Raw genomic sequence first — 16,757 nt, 5'->3', positions numbered from 1 at the left:
TCTGGGAAAATCAGAAGCGCGTCTTCTTTTGGAAAAATCTCTGTAGCGTGAATAGTTGGGATCTGATCTTGCCAAATTCTAGCCAGCATGAACTTCAAATTTTCCAAAATAAATAGATATTAACTTAAAACATTCTTTTTCTATTATTTATTTTATATGTATTAGTGTATATATGTCAATCCCAATCTCCCAATTCATCCCACCCACCACCCCAGTCGCCTTTGCCCCTTGGTATCCATACATTTGTTCTCTACATCTGTGTCTCAATTTCTGCTTTGCAAACCAGTTCTGTACCATTCTTCTAGATTCCACATATATGTGTTAATATACGATATTTGTTTTTCTCTTTCTGACTTACTTCACTCTGTATGACAGTCACTAGGTCCATCCATGTCTCTACAAAATGACCCAATTTCGTTCCTTTTTATGGCTAATATTCCATTGTATATATGTACCACATCTTCTTTATCCATTTGTTGATGGGCATTTAGGTTGCTTCCATGACATGGCTATTGTAAATAGTGCTGCAATGAACATTGGGGTTCATGTGTCTTTTTGAATTATTGTTTTCTCTGGATATATGTCCAGTAGTGGGATTGCAGAGTCATATGGTAATTCTATTTTTAGTTTTTTAAGGAACATCCATGCTGTTCTCCATAGTGGCTGTATCAATTTACATTCCCACCAACAGTACAAGAAGGTTCCCTTTTCTCCACACCCTCTCCAGCATTTGTTGTTTGTAGATTTTCTGATGATGCCCATTCTAACTGGTGTGAGGTGATACCCCATTGTAGCTTTGATTTGCATTTCTCTAATGATTAGTGATGTTGAGCAGCTTTTCATGTGCCTCTTGGCCATCTGTATGTCTTCTTTGGAGAAATATCTATTTAGGTCTTCTGTCATTTTTTGATTGGGTTGAAGACAAACATTCTTTGCTTGACCAAACTTTAGGCTCCTAAAGCTTCTCTTATGCCCATCTATGCACTTCCTTGTAAAATCCAGTTTTAGCAAGAATGCTGCTAACTTAGTTCAACGAGAATCCACCACCCTCGATATCTGCTCAGGTTCCTCATTCTCTACTATTACACAGGTGATGTCTGATCACCATGGAGTGTCTTCTGAAAGAAACCTGCTCATCAGTTTAGCCAGAATTCCCCTTACCCATGATGCTTCCTCTTAGTAATTTTCTATCCACTGACACCCCCCCCCCAACCCTGCTCATTGGCTATAAATTCCCACTTCATCCTGTATTTGGAGTTCAGCCCAATCTCTCTCACCCAATACAAAATCCCACTGCAGTGGTTCCTATACCAATTGGAGAGAGAGCCCACCCCCAGAATAAAATCTTCCTTATGATGCTTTGTCGAGGAACATTCAATTAACTGTCAAGTTAAGAAGAAAACTTGATAGTTAATTGAATTAAGAAGAAAAAAGGGAATTTTTATTTGAACCAAACTGAGGATTATAAGTCGGGAAGCAGATTCTCAGAAAGCTCTGACTGTTAGAACTCTAGGACATAGTCAAGTACATTTTTGAGACAAACGATCATACATCAAAATGACATACTGATATTTTACAGAAAGTTCACCAAGCATGCATAGTCCAGGTAAGCCCATACAAAGCGAGCTGCAAGTCATCATTACCCCCTACAGGGCTGGGAAAGAACATTATTGTTTTAAGAAGTTACATTACTAGCTTAAGAAGAAAGAAAAAAAAATTGATCTTTATGATTGAGCAGGCACCCCCATCTTTGAGGAGCTCTGGTTAACACGTAATGCAGATGCACGCAGCACGTTATGGAGGGAGGAGGTCCAAACACAGAAAATTTTATGTTTAATTTTTTTCTTGTCCCGCCTTAAAATATAAATTTATTTCATCAGCTTTAACAAGTATTACTGAAGTTTTTTCTTTAACACTAACATTCTTTCGGATAGCTGTGGGAATATAGATAAGGAAAATGGGAAAATATTTAGAAATTAACAACAAATTATGTGATGCCATCCACGCTTGGCCCCATGAAGTCCCCGATACTGAGCCCAGGGCTGCGTCTCTGGTGAACCGGGAGCAGAAATGGAAATCATGGTCGCTCTGGTTTCCATCGCCAGCACAGACAATTCCAGCCCTTACTAAACTGAATAACCCATTCCAAGCGCAGGAACCACAGACGTTGTTCGGGATCCCACCACGGCCCACTTGGACCCAGCGAGGTCCCCGCCCGAGGCCGAGTCGCGCCCCGAGCACTCGCAGGACACGAGTCTCCAGGCGCGAAAGGGGATTTCGACCTAAACCGTTTGCAACATGTTAACAGGGAAACATCCCAGCATTTACCACGAAAGGGCTCACAGCTCTAAGCTCGTACCTAGAGTTGTCCGAAACACTTAACTTGAAGCCCCGAGGAAGCAAGCCGGCTCCCCGGACACCAGCCGAATCAAACGCACCCAAACGCTGAGGCTGGAGGTGTGTCCGGCCGGGGTAGGGGCTGACCCGGAAACGGCCGGGAGCTGGGCGGGAAGGCTCAGGCCTCGCCCACGCCCACGCTGCTCCGCCCCGCCTCTCCCCGACTAAGGCCCCGCCCTGATTGCGTAATTTCCTGCCGACGCGGAAGCGGATTTCGGGAGCGAAGGTCCCTTCGGGTGAGTGAGACCCTCGGCTCTGAGAATCAGAGCCGCGCTCCACAGCCCCCTCCCGACCGCATCCTTCACACGCAGGTTCTGGGGGTCCCCGTTCTCGCCTCTCCAGCCCGCGTCGCCCTGAGACTCGGGATGCCGGGCGCTCGGCTGCCAGGTCCGAGTCCGCGTCCGTTTCCGGTCAAAATCGCTCCGAGGCCGTCCCCGTCAGGCCTTTCTGCCTTCGGTCTCTTCACCTTCTCCCGGCCCGACCCGCGCCGTGTCAGGTCCCCACTCGCGACGTGGACTCTCGCCCTTCGCGCCCCGCATCGCCCCTCTCGGCCCCTCGGGGCAGCCCGGGACGCCGCGCCCTCCCGCGGCCCTGGGACTCCACCGACCCCAGTGTTCTCCTGAGACCACCTGCCCATCCTGGGCCTCCTGCGGCCCGGCCGTGCCAATCGCTGCGCTTCGCGGTCACCGCCTCAGAAAGGCCCTAGAGCCCCGGGCTGGGGGCAGGGGATCAGTCCTGTGAAGTGACACCCCGTGCCCTTATGTCCCAAATCCTATCCGCTGGCGATACCGACCAACGTGTGTCCACATTCCCGATGTCTCACGGGAAAGTGCTCTTCTGGGCAGAGCATCTTTGTTCCACCCCTGTGGAAGTCGAGTGGGCGGGGGAGGATGAGACAGAACAAGGAGACCACTTTTTAATTTATTGGTCTGTGAGCTAGTTTCCAACTAAGTATATGCTCTTTTCAAATTCTCTTTGTTTTTTTGTTTGTTTTGCAAATATTGAATGATAGGCTGGATGGTTCTAGAACTTTGTTCTCACAGACCTCATTTGTTCATGATGAATACATTATTCAGAGCTATTTCCACAGCTGAACTTTTGTGTTTTCCAATGCCGATAATTAAGTGTTCTTAATGTTATATTTTTTGATATATTCATGGAAATGTATATTTTGATATTTATTATGGAAAAGAGAAATTAAATGATTTTAATCAGTATGATTAAAAACATGACAGAGAACTTGCTCTTGCTCGGGAGAATTAAATATTATCTGGAATCTTTAGGGGCAGGGGTGGGAATGGTAAGCCTTGCCACTATCCAGTCCAGACCACCCCATGCCTGTGAGGCCAGTAATGGTTACTCTCTCCTGTTCACATCTCTTCCTGCCCCCAAACACACACACATAGTACAAAGGCAGCTGGTAGGGAAAGACCAAGAGTTTTTAAACTAAGCACAGAGCAAAGTTATTTCTCCAATGAGGAGATGACACTTGGCTCTGGGAAGGGAGCTGGAGGAGAAAGGGCAATGCAGTCTGGATGTTAAGGAATGGAAGAGAGCCTGGGAAGCTCAGGAATAGGAGAAAAGGAGACCTCTGCCCATCCTTACTTGGGGATTCTGTGCTCAGCAGGTACTAGAAGACACTGTGAGGATGGTGACTTGAAAGGTAGGGTCACACCAACTCACATTCCCATATCTGCCATGTGATGTGTGGGCTTTACAGGGTAGAAGGGTGTATGGAGTAAAGGGCAGAGAAACTTAGCTGTTGGTCTCCATGTAGGAGTTTATCGTCCCTGCTCCCTGATAGTTCATTAGACATCAGAGAACTATTTTTTCCAAATGTTGAATTTCTCCCTACATATGTGGTTGTGGCCAGGAAGGGGATAAGTTATTTGAAGACCTGAATGGCACATTCTCAACACTCAGGAGTGACATCTTGCCTGAGAGAGACACTCGGAGGAGGAAGAAGATGAGGAGTCAGGAATAAATCTTTATCTGGAAAAGGTCATGTTATCTGTTGATTGTTCTGTCCTCTCCTTCCTGAAATGCTGTTTTTAGGATGTGCTAAAATTTGACTCTCAGATATCCTGCCTAACACATTTCCTCACTCACTGATGGCCTCTCCTATCTCCAGACCAATTCTATCTCACTGTCAACCAGTGACATGGAACTTGTGAAGTGGCTCCATTTGGGGGATCGTTATGAGAAATGCTGCATGCCCAGACATTAATTAGAGACAAGGACTGGGCACCATAGTGTCAGTACGATTTGCCAGTAGGGATTGCATAGTGACCAGATCTGGATGTACTATAGACCAAGATTAAAGAAACTGCACACATTAGTACTGAATTAATGTCAGGAATACCTAAAAAATCATGGAGAAGAGGAAATTTGTTCTACCTGATTTTGTAATATATCTGAAGCTTAACAAAGTGAATCTGTGTATTTGGCCTCAAAATATTAATGATTTGCAATAGAAGGGAGAGATTAGAAACGTAACCATGACAAATTAAGGTGGCATTTCGTCCACATAATGTAGTATATTTTATTCCGTAATTGTTTAAAAATAGAATCAACCCAAATGTTTAACAGTAAGGATTTTAACACTGTTCACATCACATCCGTCCCAGGGAGACTTCGGTGTTCATGGATTTGTAAAGAAATGACTTTTCTACAGATATTTGAGGGTTCCTCCTCTTTGGGTATTTGGGGTTTCATTGCTGGCCAAGAGATGGTACGTTTTATTTTGTAATAGATTCTGGCACGATTCCCTGTACACACATAATACACAACAAGAAATCCTCATCCATCATCAACTCCTGAGGTTAACCAGGAGTTAACCAGGATTCATTTTAAATGTATTTATTTATTTATTTTTAAATTATTTTTGGCTGCGTTGGGTCTTCATTGCTGTGTGCGGGCTTTCTCTAGTTGCGGCGAGCGGGGGCTACTCTTTGTTGCACTGCGCGGGCTTCTCATTGCGGTGGCTTCTCTCTTTGCGGAGCACAGGCTCTGGGAGCACGGGCTTCAGTAGTTGTGGCTTATGGGCTCTAGACGCAGGCTCAGTAGTTGTAGTGCACGGGATTAGTTGCTCCGCGGCATGTGGGATCTTCCCGGACCAGGGCTCAAACCCGTGTCCCCTGCATTGGCAGGCGGATTCTTAACCACTGTGCCACCAGGGAAGCTCCTCATCTTACATATATATATATACTTTTTTTAATATACATATATATATGGTTATAGATTTGGATAAAATGACAACTCTGTTTTTAATTTCCATTTTACTAATTACTTAAGAGACTGAATGATTGTTGCTTTTTATAGACATGTATATGTAAAATGAATTTTTCTACTTATTTTCTGCTTATATTTTATAGTTTATAGTTTAATTATACACACACACATATGTGCACGCTCTGGTCTGATAACATTGATGAAGTGAAACCAAAATCCTTCCTTCATGTCCTTTGCTTTTTTTTCTTTCCTTTGCAAGGTGTCACCTATTTCATAGTATAAAATATTATGTTCATTTAGTCATAATATATTGTTTGTTTCAACTATTTAATTTAAATTATTTTAAAGTTTCACATAATATAGGTTCAGATGTAATTTGACCTGTCTCTATTTTTTTTTCCCTTTTCACAATTATTTTGGCTGTATCCTCATCCCTAATCAAAATTGAGACAAAATTGACTTTTAGGATAATTCTCATTTTTTATGTGAAATATCACATATGACTTTGGGGGTGGTGTATACTTGATTTACAATGTTGTGTTTCAGATGTACAGCAAAGTGGTTTAGTTATACATATACATATATACATTCTTTTTTAGATTCTGCATATGACTTTTCAATTTGAGTTGCACCAAATTTCTGCAGTTATTTAGACTTTTTTTGTCACCATGTCCTCTAGTCTAAGAATTTGGTTTGGCAGGCTTTATTCATGTCGTATTTATGTCCTCAAAAAGTTTTAAAATTTCTTTACATGGGTTTGCAAATTTATTTCAAGTGAGAGTCATAATATTTTGCTGTTGTACATAGAGACTGGCTTTTGTGTGTTTACTTAGTTTTTAAATTATTGTTACTAAACAGGAAATATTGATTTCAATATATTAAGATTGGATTTGTTCTCTTTAAAAAATATTAGGTATGATAGTTAAAATGGATTCCCCAATTCCTTTTTTTGTTTAAAATCATATCTTCTGACGGGCTTCCCTGGTGGCGCAGTGGTTGAGAGTCCGCCTGCCAATGCAGGGGACGCGGGTTCGTGCCCCGGTCCGGGAAGATCCCACATGCCGCGGAGCGGCTGCGCCTGTGAGCCATGGCCGCTGAGCCTGCGCGTCCGGAGCCTGTGCTCCGCGACGGGAGAGGCCACAGCGGTGAGAGGCCCGCGTACCGCAAAAAAAAAAAAAAAAAAAAAATCATATCTTCTGAGAATCAATACAGTTTCAGCTCTTTGATGCTATTTTTGAATTTCCTCTCCTTTCCTCTCTTTTCTTGGCTCTGATTCAAGCACCCAGTGCACTGATTTCTAGGATACTTCCTACTTCTATTTCCTTCTGATAATAAGTTTAGTTCTCTGGTAACCTGTCTTTAGGTTTATATAGAAACACCATATTGTAACTTAATATTTATGTTTATTAAATAGTAAATGCATTAAGTGGAGGCAATAATCATGTCATTGTTTTGCTTTACTGTATGCCCAGCACGTAGCACTAAGTCTGACTTGTAATTGGTGCCCAACAGTATCTGAGAAACAACAAAAAATTGTTTTGTTTATGTTTCCTTTTCTTTTTCTCTCATATCCTTCCACCTCCCCCACCATAATTTCACTACCCACACCCTGTGCCAGACAAACATCATCCAGTTCTTAAAACTCATTAAACCTTTCTGAATTACTTAACTCCATTCTTCAACAAAAGGCTCATTTACAAACACAAGTCTTCCTGTCACTTTCGTGCTTTCAGTTCTCCAGTGAATTCCCATTAGCTTTAGAAGAAGGACCAATCCAATTACAGTGGCCTTTGGGCCCTGAAATCTACTTGCCTGACACCCTCTCCAGGTCTTCCTGTCACTCACCTGCCTTCCAATGTGTTCTCATTTCCTGGGGTACAGCACATTCTATGATGTGTCCATGATTTTATACTTGTTCCTAAATCAGAAAGAAAAAACAAACTTCTGAACCTATTTCCATTTCTGCAAAACTGCCTCAAACTTTTTGCCCAACTGAATTTTTAAGATGTCATAAATAATGTGTGCATTTCTAGAGAGCTTCCCCACCTCCACAAATGAAACACTTTAGTATATGTTCACAGAGTATCCTTGTCATTATTTCTTTTTTTCCCCTTATTTCTTTAATCTGTTCTAAGCTAGTATGTTAACTCCATAAGGACAAGTGATCTCTCTGCTTTATTCATCAGTATGATTTCACTCCCTGCTATGGTCTTGGCTCTGAGTTGACATGAAACATTCATTTGTGGCAAAGGGAGATCATAACTTACCTCAAATATGTTGCAGTAAATGGGCTGAAAAGACATAGACCATTTCAGAAATACATGAAAATCAAATAGTTGATAAAAAGTAATACATACTAAATCTTTTTTTTTACTGTCAGAAGAGTATAATTTTAAAAAAGAAAATTACAAAGAATTTCTTATGGGATCAAGTATTTCTTATGCCTATATCTAAAATGAAAATATATTGCTTGATTTTCCTTCAGAAGTAATATCCTTCTATAAAGTAATGTCTTAAGATTTTTAAGTGTTTAATTTCCTTTTTAATATCAGTTTTTTAAAATATGCTACTTAGATGAGAATTCCCTGGTGGTCTAGTGGTTAGAATTCAGGCTCTCACGGGGAACTGAGATCCTGCAAGTCCCACAGCACAGCCCCACCCCCCAAAACAAATCCTATTTAGAGACAGAAAGTAGAATGGTGGTTTCCAGGCATTGGGAGGAGGGGGGAATAGGGAGTAGTTGTTTAATGGGTACAGAGTTTCCGTTTTACAAGATGAAGAGAGTGTTGGAGATGGATGGCAGTGATGGTTGCACAATATTATGAATGTATTTAACACCACTGAACTACACACTTAAAAATGACTAAGATGGTAAATGTTATGTGTATTTTACCACAATAAAAATAATTAAATTCTGTTTACAATAAAATCAGTCCTGAAACTGATCATTTATTCTGGAAATCCTTAATATTATGAGGATTGTAGGGTTTTGCAGTTTTTAGGACATGAGCTAGATCTGACTTGAAGAGACCTAACACTGGATGAGCTTTTTCTCACTTGGTAGTAAAAACGAAAGATATTTTCCTTCGGTAGATATTTATTCAGCACAAACACTTACACTTCTGTAGAGTCACACTTATGTCCACAGCCTGAGAAAATGATGGTAGATTACAAATCCTCCTACAAATAAAAATAAAGAGCAGGAAGGGGTCTCTTGGCTGCAGATTCTTAGTACTGCCCAGAACAACCAAAATCCATAAAACCCTGAAGTCTCTGAGAAAAGGCATGAAGTTTGCTTTTGAGACTTTTAGAAGAAGCAAAATTAAAGGATATAATTTGTTGTTCTTAATTTCATCTGCAGGGTTTATCTAAAGAGGCATTTCTTGATACATTTATCTTGATTGGGACCCAAGTTAATCAGATTTGTCCTTTGGATTACAACACTGATGAGGTTGCCAACTGCATTAAAAGAGAGTTCACCATCAAAATGATGCATTTTCTAGAAAGAGAAAGAAGCTCTGAACTCTGGAATGTTGTGTCAGCATCCTCGATAAATATTTGGTTTCACTGGATTTTCCATCTGTTTGGGTTCTGGTGAGTACTGGAGATCATTTTCACTAGGAGAGATAGTCCTCCTTTATTTTGTAAATGATTTTTTGTGAAGAGAAGTGTTCATTTTGGTAAGAATTCAGTGACAGGATCTCTGAGGAATTGACATTCAAACAGATTGAAGGAAATAAATATGGGGTAGGAAATTGTGTTTGTGGATCTGAGTAGAAATGAAGGATAATAATGAACAGTGTAGAAGTAGTAGCAATGCTAAATTGTATTTGTGATGTTCTGAGAGAGCATATAAAATGTTAACCCAGGCTTCCCCAGTGGCGCAGGGCTTCCCTGGTGGCGCAGTGGTTGAGAGTCCGCCTGCCGATGCAGGGGACACAGGTTCGTGCCTCAGTCTGGGAAGATTCCACATGCCGCGGAGCGGCTGGGCCTGTGAGCCATGGCCGCTGAGCCTATGCGTCCGGAGCCTGTGCTCCACAACAGGAGAGGCCACAACAGTAAGAGGCCCACGTACCGCAAAAAAAAAAAAAAAAAAAAGTCAACCCTTGGATGTCTGGTGGAGACATTGAAAAGTTTAGAGACTAGATAGAGTAATTTTTGGGGAAAGTGGGAGATAATGTCCTGAGATCTATTTCCTTTCTAGTGTATGTTAGTTTCAAAAAAAAAAAGCAAACTCAGAAATGGAATTCAGATATGAGTTTTGTCACTTTCAATTTAGAAAAAGTAATGGAAGAAATTGAAGCAATTGAATAAATATGTGGGCATACCTGGGCAGTGTACATAAGTAGAGAAGGATGAAGGAGTAGGATGGAGTCTTGAGGTCTTTCAACAATATTGTTTGAGAAGTTCTTGGCAAGTGATAAGGAGTTAGAATGACAAGATTCCTTTGAAGACTGTAGACTGAGATGTTAGAGAAGCCTAGGAAAAAGTATATTCCCAAAAAGAGGTCATGTTATATTTTTTATTAAGCTCTAGGTAAAAGCCTGAGGCACATACGTTGGATTTATTTATGCAGATATCGGTACGATAAGTCAAGTGGTGACTGGGATGTGAGGATTCGGCAACTGCATCTTCATCTTTTAGTTTGATTGTAAAGGCAAGAAGGGAAAAGTAGGGATGGATTGAGGCACCAGAGGGCTGGAACGGAGCTGGAGAAACTGCTAGTGCACAGAGTAAGAATGATTCAACCTAAGAAGTTCCACAGTGGTTACTAGAGGTGGGGACACATGTGACATGAATCAGGGATCCCTATGGTTCGGAATTCGGAGGGGATTGGACAGTTCTGAACACCAGGGTTTAATTAGCATACAAAACTCAATGGTTTTTCACATTCTGCCCTCTAAATTGAAGGTATTTATATCTTCTTTACTAGCAACAGTAGTCATAGCCTTCTTGCGTTTGATCCTGGTAGAGGAGAGCTCTAGCCCTATTTCTCTTAGAGCACATTGCATGTTTCTTGTGGTTGTCCAGGGGGCTACTTCCAGGTGAAGCACTGGGGCTTCATGATAAGTGAATATGGAGATTGTGAACAGCTAGAGTCTAATGACTTTTTTCTTCTTCCTCAGCCTTGCCTCGTGTTGCTTGGACTGTGTGTAAGTGAAAACCCAGAAGTCAGCTGGCAGCTGAGCTAGTTACGATGGAATCACAGGTAAGTAGGAAATTACTCTTTCTACTGGAATTGCATCTCTATTTTCAGTATATGGACATATTTCTCCTACAGGCACACATGTTCTAAGCACACTCAAGAGATTTTTCAAGGATCTGAGCTTCAGTTAAGTTTCCCCAGAATTCTGGAATGGTCATGTTGGATCAAGGACTCATCAAGTGGTAACTCCTTCCCAACATCACACTAAGATATTCCAGTCTCTACTAATGCTATGTATTCATAGAAGAGATGAGAGAGGTTTTCTTTTTCTCATCAAGACCATGCCTAGTTGGCAAAAAAACCCAAAAATTAGTCATTAACCACTTTATTAACTGTAATGAACTTAGGATTGAAGTGAATACTGGTGATGAAGATGAGTGAGGAGGAAAACATTACAAACCAATAGAGAGTTAGATGTTTCCACAGGTGAGGTCAGTCAATCCAGTGTTACAGGTGCTGGGGGGAGTCTCAGAGCCTCTGGCTTGAGCTGCTGAATCAGTTATCCTTTATAATGAACACCTAAGTTTTGTAGAGATAAAAGCCTACACCTGCTGATCCCAAGACCTGTATGAATTCTAGTCAGTTGTGCAGGATCCTGGATGTTGCTTCAGTATTCTCTGCCATTTCATGAATAATAAACCTAAAAGTTATATTTAAGAAATATTTGCTAGATAGTTAGTACTTTACACATTAGCTCATTAGATCTTTCAGAACTCATGAAGATTATTAAACCATTTCACTGATGAAGAAACTGAGACCATAAAGGGGAATAATCTAACCATAGCCATGCTTTTTTTTTTTTTAATATATTTTTGGCTGTGTTGGATCTTCATTGCTGCACATGGGCTTTCTCTAGTTGCAGCGAGCAGGGGCCACTCTTCATTGCGGTGCGCAGCCTTCTCATTGCAGTGGCTACTCTTGTTGTAGAGCATGGGTTCTAGGTGCACAGGCTTCAGTAGTTGTGGCATGCAGGCTCAGTAGTTGTGGCACACGGGCTCTAGAGCACAGGCTCAGTAGTTGTGGCGCACGGGCTAGGTTGCTCCACAGCATGTGGGATCTTCCCAGACCAGGAATCAAACCTGTGTCCCCTGCATTGGCAAGCAGATTCTTAACTACTGCGCCACCAGGGAAATCCCACCATAGTTGTGCTTTAAAAGTGGCATATCGTAGATACTTCATTCCTTGTGAGAAGCCTTTAAAAGATTTACTTGAAATTGGTTGAGAAGACTGTTTTCGATATAAGGTTTCAAGTGGAAATGTTATAATCATGATCTGGAAGCCGTAATCACAAATTTATTGGGAAATCTCCAGGGTATATTACACCACACATCATGTGTTATCTCTTTATAATGAAGTTTTATGTATCTAGAGTGTGTATGTATCTGTAGGTATATCCGAAAGTCAGATGTTCATGTCAACACTGAGAATGATGTGATTGGACCCCAAAATACCGTTTGAGATTTCTGTACACTCGACCCCCACCTCCTTAGTGCTTGACACCTGTACCATCCTCTCCTGGCAGAGATGGCCCTATCTGAAACAATGTCCACAATATTTTAGGAATCAGTGACCTTCAAGGATGTAGCTGTAGACTTCACCCAGGAAGAGTGGGCCCTACTGGACACATCCCAGAGGAAACTATTCAGAGATGTGATGCTAGAGAACATCAGTCATCTGGTCTCAGTTGGTGAGTCTCTTACTCTTTATTATGTATGTATTCATTCATTCAACAAGTATGCAGAAAAACTTTCCCATTTCTTACTCTAAACTCTGTCTTGATCCTTTCATAACTCGCACAACTACCTTATCACAGTTTTCTTTACTTCTTACTTACATTTAGTTTGTCAGTCCCACTACAGTATAATCTTCCTAACATAATTTTGTGTCTTTCTTGCTACTCAATCTCTGATGCTCAAACAGTGGTGGGAATTATTTTTGTATGGGTGAGTAAATGTATTGATTTTTTAAAATGTATTTCACAGCAAGGACTGGTTTGATCAGATCACAGTGTTAAAAATAACAGATATATTGTTTTCCACACAAAACTTAGATTTTTGTGGTGTATTTATTGGAAGTTGTATTTATTGGATTGTTTTTGGAGGCTGTATTTTTTGAATTCTTTTTGGATATAATATTAAAACACCGTAGAATGAAAATATTGCAGATTCCACAATCTGTCCTTGAACTTGGGCATGGGCATTAGCTGTGATAGGTTCTTAATGTCCTTGGGAACAAGTTCAAGAGCTATCATTTTGCTGGTCAAAGAGTATACATGTTGTTTTCAACGTACTCTTCTCTGTGCTGACCCTCAGAGGTTATTGTATTCTTCCTCATTAGTCTGCCCTGTACTGATGCACTGTTAATGAGCACAGAACTCAAAATCCACATCTTTCTCCTACAAACAGGCAATCAGCTCTACAAATCAGATGTGATTTCCCATTTGGAGCAAGGAGAGCAACTTTCAAGAGAAGAGTTAGGTTTTCTGCAAGGCCAGAGTCCAGGTGAGATCCAAGAAGCTGTGCTTCAATAGGAGGAGGAGCCTGGTCAGTGAGTGAATAGGCCCTAAGAAATATCACATGAAGATATCTAAGTTTAGTGATATTTTTAAAATTTAGACAATATCATAGAAAAATTTTTCAGATGATGTCATACCTTGCAGGTATCAATTTTCTATTCACGTGTTTTTCTGCCTTTGCCTTTGGCTTTAAGCAAGGTGAAATTTATATACTCACTGGAGCTAATAAACATTCACAGAAAGTCCCTTTTCATGGTCCTGTTTTATGAATAGGATCTTCTCTTTTCCTCCTCAGCTTGCCATCTTCTTTTTTTTTCTTCCTCTTAAGTGTTTGTTTGTTTATTTATTGGCTGCCCTGGGTCTTCGTTGTGGCACATGAGCTCTTCATTGTGGTGTGTGGGCTTCTCTAGTTGTGGCACGTGGGCTCAGTAGTTGTGGCTCCCAGGCTCTCTAGTTGTGGTGTGGGCTCTAGAGTGCGTGGGCTCAGTAGTTGCAGCACACAGGATTAGTTGCCCTGTGGCATGTGAGATCTTAGTTCCCCAACCAGGGATCAAACCTGCATCCCCTGCGTTGGAAGGCAGATTCTTAACCACTGGACCACGAGGGAAGTCCCCACCATCTTCATTTTGTTTTTCTCATATTTCAGTCCTGAGAATGACAATTGTTATAGTCCTATAATGTGTTTCTTGTCTTTAGAATATTCCTTAATTTGATGTGCTTTCGTTTTTTTCTTTTCAGACTATTCCTTAATTTGACATTCTTTGCCATCTACGTGTCAGTATTTGAAACATACACAAATGGGCATTGGGTCTCTTCACCATTTTAATTCCTAATACCACTATAGAGATTTATTTTTTTCCAGTCATTTCAGGTAGAGAAGATGATCTGAGAAAACAGGAAATGATATCCATGCAACATATCTACAAGAAAGACACATCTGTAATCAGTGCAATGGTAAGCTTCACGGGTGTAAACATGTTCTTCCAAATGAAGACCTAGGAATTGAATAAGTTGGGAATTTGGCACACTTACCTGATTTAATTAAAGTTGGGATCATGGGCTCCCACAGGAGAAAATTTTAGTGAGTTTGGTTTTAGGGAAGAAACATTAACCTGTAGTCAAAACCATAACTTGAGGTCTTATATAAACAGACAATTATATAATCATGGCTTATATTCCTAATCACTGAAACATAATAATGTCTTTAACATCTGTATAAACAGATGTCTCTGCAGTTGGGTTACTACAAAAGATAAAATCTATGCTTGCAAGAGAGTAATATCCCATGTTTATGTAAATAACATAGGGACAATTTTAACTGGAGTCTGTCACTGAATGATTACTCTAGAATTTATATGTAGAGGAATGAATGAAGGAATGAATAAATGTGGGCAAACCTGTAACAGTCTCTCATTTCCTTTCAAAAAGCAGAGATCTCACAGTCAAGAGGATCTTTTGGAATGCAATGATTTCAGAGAAAAATTTACTGAAATCTTAACATTGACTCAATATGTGATACCTCAAGTGGGAAAGAAACCCTTTTTCAGCCAAGATTTTGGAAAAGCCATCAGTTACTTGTCATCCTTTAATATACATAAGCAAATTCATGCTAGAAGTAAATCATATGAATGTCATCAACGTACGAATGCCTTTATTCAAAGTTCTGCCCTTAGGCAGCACGATAATACTCAAACTGGAGAGAAAACATTTGAATGTCATGTATGTAGGAAAGCCTTCAGTAAAAGTTCTAACCTTAGACGACATGAGATGATTCATACTGGAGTGAAACCACATGGATGTCATCTGTGTGGGAAATCCTTTACTCATTGTTCTGACCTTAGAAAACATGAAAGAATTCACACTGGAGAGAAATTATATGGCTGTCATCTGTGTGGGAAAGCCTTCAGTAAAAGTTATAATCTTAGGCGACATGAGATGATTCACACTAGAGAGAAACCAAATGAATGTCATCTGTGTGGGAAAGCCTTCACTCATTGCTCTGACCTTAGAAAACATGAGAGAACTCACTTTGGAGAGAAACCATATGGATGCCATCTATGTGGGAAGACATTCAGTAAAACTTCTTACCTTAGACAACATGAGAGAACTCACAATGGAGAGAAACCATATGAATGTCATCTATGTGGGAAGGCCTTCACTCATTGTTCTCACCTTAGAAAACATGAGAGAACTCACACTGGAGAGAAACCATATGAATGTCATCTATGTGGAAAAGCCTTCACTGAGTCTTCTGTCCTTAGACGACATGAGAGAACTCACACTGGAGAGAAACCATATGAATGTCATCTGTGTTGGAAAGCCTTCACTGATTCCTCTGTCCTTAAGCGACATGAGAGAACTCACACTGGAGAAAAACCATATGAATGTCACCTATGTGGGAAAGCCTTCAATCACTCTTCTGTCCTTAGACGACATGAAAGAACTCATACTGGTGAGAAGCCATATGAATGCAATATATGTGGTAAAGCCTTCAATAGAAGTTATAACTTTAGATTGCATAAGAGAATTCACACTGGAGAGAAACCGCATAAATGTTATCTATGTGGGAAAGCCTTCAGTAAATATTTTAACCTTAGACAACACGAGAGAACTCATGCTGTAAAGGTAGTAAATGTGGAAGATTCACCACCCATAGCTTCAAAGTATAAACACTATTGTGGACTCGCACAGTGAAGAAATACTATGTTTATATTCAGTGTATAAGAGCCTTTATTCGTCCTTATTACTCCACTCAAAGTTAATACAAAGTGGAGAGAATCCATATGTATGTTACTTATGTAACAAAGCATTTAGCAGTGGACTCAGGTGGGAGAACTGAAACTGCAAATGGAATGAATTTGGGAGAATCTTCATCCTCAGCTGTAACTGTTAAACTAAATGGATAAATCACATGTCAGAGAAATTCTATGTCTGTAATCAGTGTGGAAATGCCTTGAGTTATAAATTATCCTCTAAATAAATAAGTAAACTGCACAAGAGAGAAATTCTAGACCTGTAATCACTGTGCACTCTCGTTTAACTTAGCACCACCCTTAGCATTCATGAGAAGATTCAGTGTCGGGTAACTGCTAAGAAAAGAAGTAAATGGAAATAAATTAGTACATGAAGAAGATTGAAGACATTTGGAATATCCCATTTCTGGAATGCCTAATATGTTTACACTTATTGATGTAATGACAAAGTACTGCTCTTCCTAGTGATTCATAAAACACCCAGAAAGCTGGGAGAGCAGAAAGAAGCCAAGATAATCTGATCTTGCCCATATTCCCCTGTCACAACAGCCATGAATCCACAAATCACCAACTGGGAATGATACCCATGAGTCCCAGCCCCTCCCATATACAAATACAGAAGGCTAAGAGAGAAAAAGTTGGAGCTTCTCTGCTG

The 16,757-nt window shown here is 40.5% G+C and overlaps 1 protein-coding gene across 3 annotated transcripts; it reads left to right on the top strand.

Annotated features, from left to right (window-relative positions):
* The first annotated feature begins 2,599 nt into the window (after positions 1–2,599).
* On the top strand, positions 2,600–16,343 carry ZNF596 (zinc finger protein 596). Of its 3 annotated transcripts, XM_082680207.1 has the most exons (8): positions 2,619–2,633; positions 4,321–4,398; positions 8,990–9,222; positions 10,755–10,837; positions 12,395–12,521; positions 13,240–13,335; positions 14,212–14,303; positions 14,778–16,343. In XM_082680207.1, the coding sequence occupies exons 4-8, from the start codon at positions 10,826–10,828 to the stop codon at positions 16,041–16,043; spliced, it is 1,593 nt and encodes a 530-aa protein (XP_082536333.1). In that variant the 5' UTR covers positions 2,619–2,633; positions 4,321–4,398; positions 8,990–9,222; positions 10,755–10,825; the 3' UTR covers positions 16,044–16,343. The 3 variants fall into 3 exon arrangements, with proteins under 3 accessions (XP_082536334.1, XP_082536332.1, XP_082536333.1); XM_082680208.1 differs by lacking the exon at positions 4,321–4,398 and having other exon boundaries at positions 2,600–2,633; positions 14,781–16,343; XM_082680206.1 differs by lacking the exon at positions 4,321–4,398 and having other exon boundaries at positions 2,600–2,633.
* The last annotated feature ends 414 nt before the right edge of the window (positions 16,344–16,757 follow it).

This window comes from Grampus griseus (assembly GCF_964374135.1).
Source record: "Grampus griseus genome assembly, chromosome: 21".
Classification (NCBI taxonomy): domain Eukaryota; kingdom Metazoa; phylum Chordata; class Mammalia; order Artiodactyla; family Delphinidae; genus Grampus; species Grampus griseus.
This window is presented reverse-complemented; position numbering and strand designations above follow the sequence as displayed.

Bases quoted from the DNA above. Each gene is read 5' to 3' on its own strand.
- ZNF596 (XM_082680206.1), top strand. The intron at 12,522-13,239 runs GTGAGTCTCTTA...TCCTACAAACAG, and splicing joins CAGTCATCTGGTCTCAGTTG to GCAATCAGCTCTACAAATCA. The intron at 13,336-14,211 runs GTGAGATCCAAG...ATTTTTTTCCAG, and splicing joins TCTGCAAGGCCAGAGTCCAG to TCATTTCAGGTAGAGAAGAT.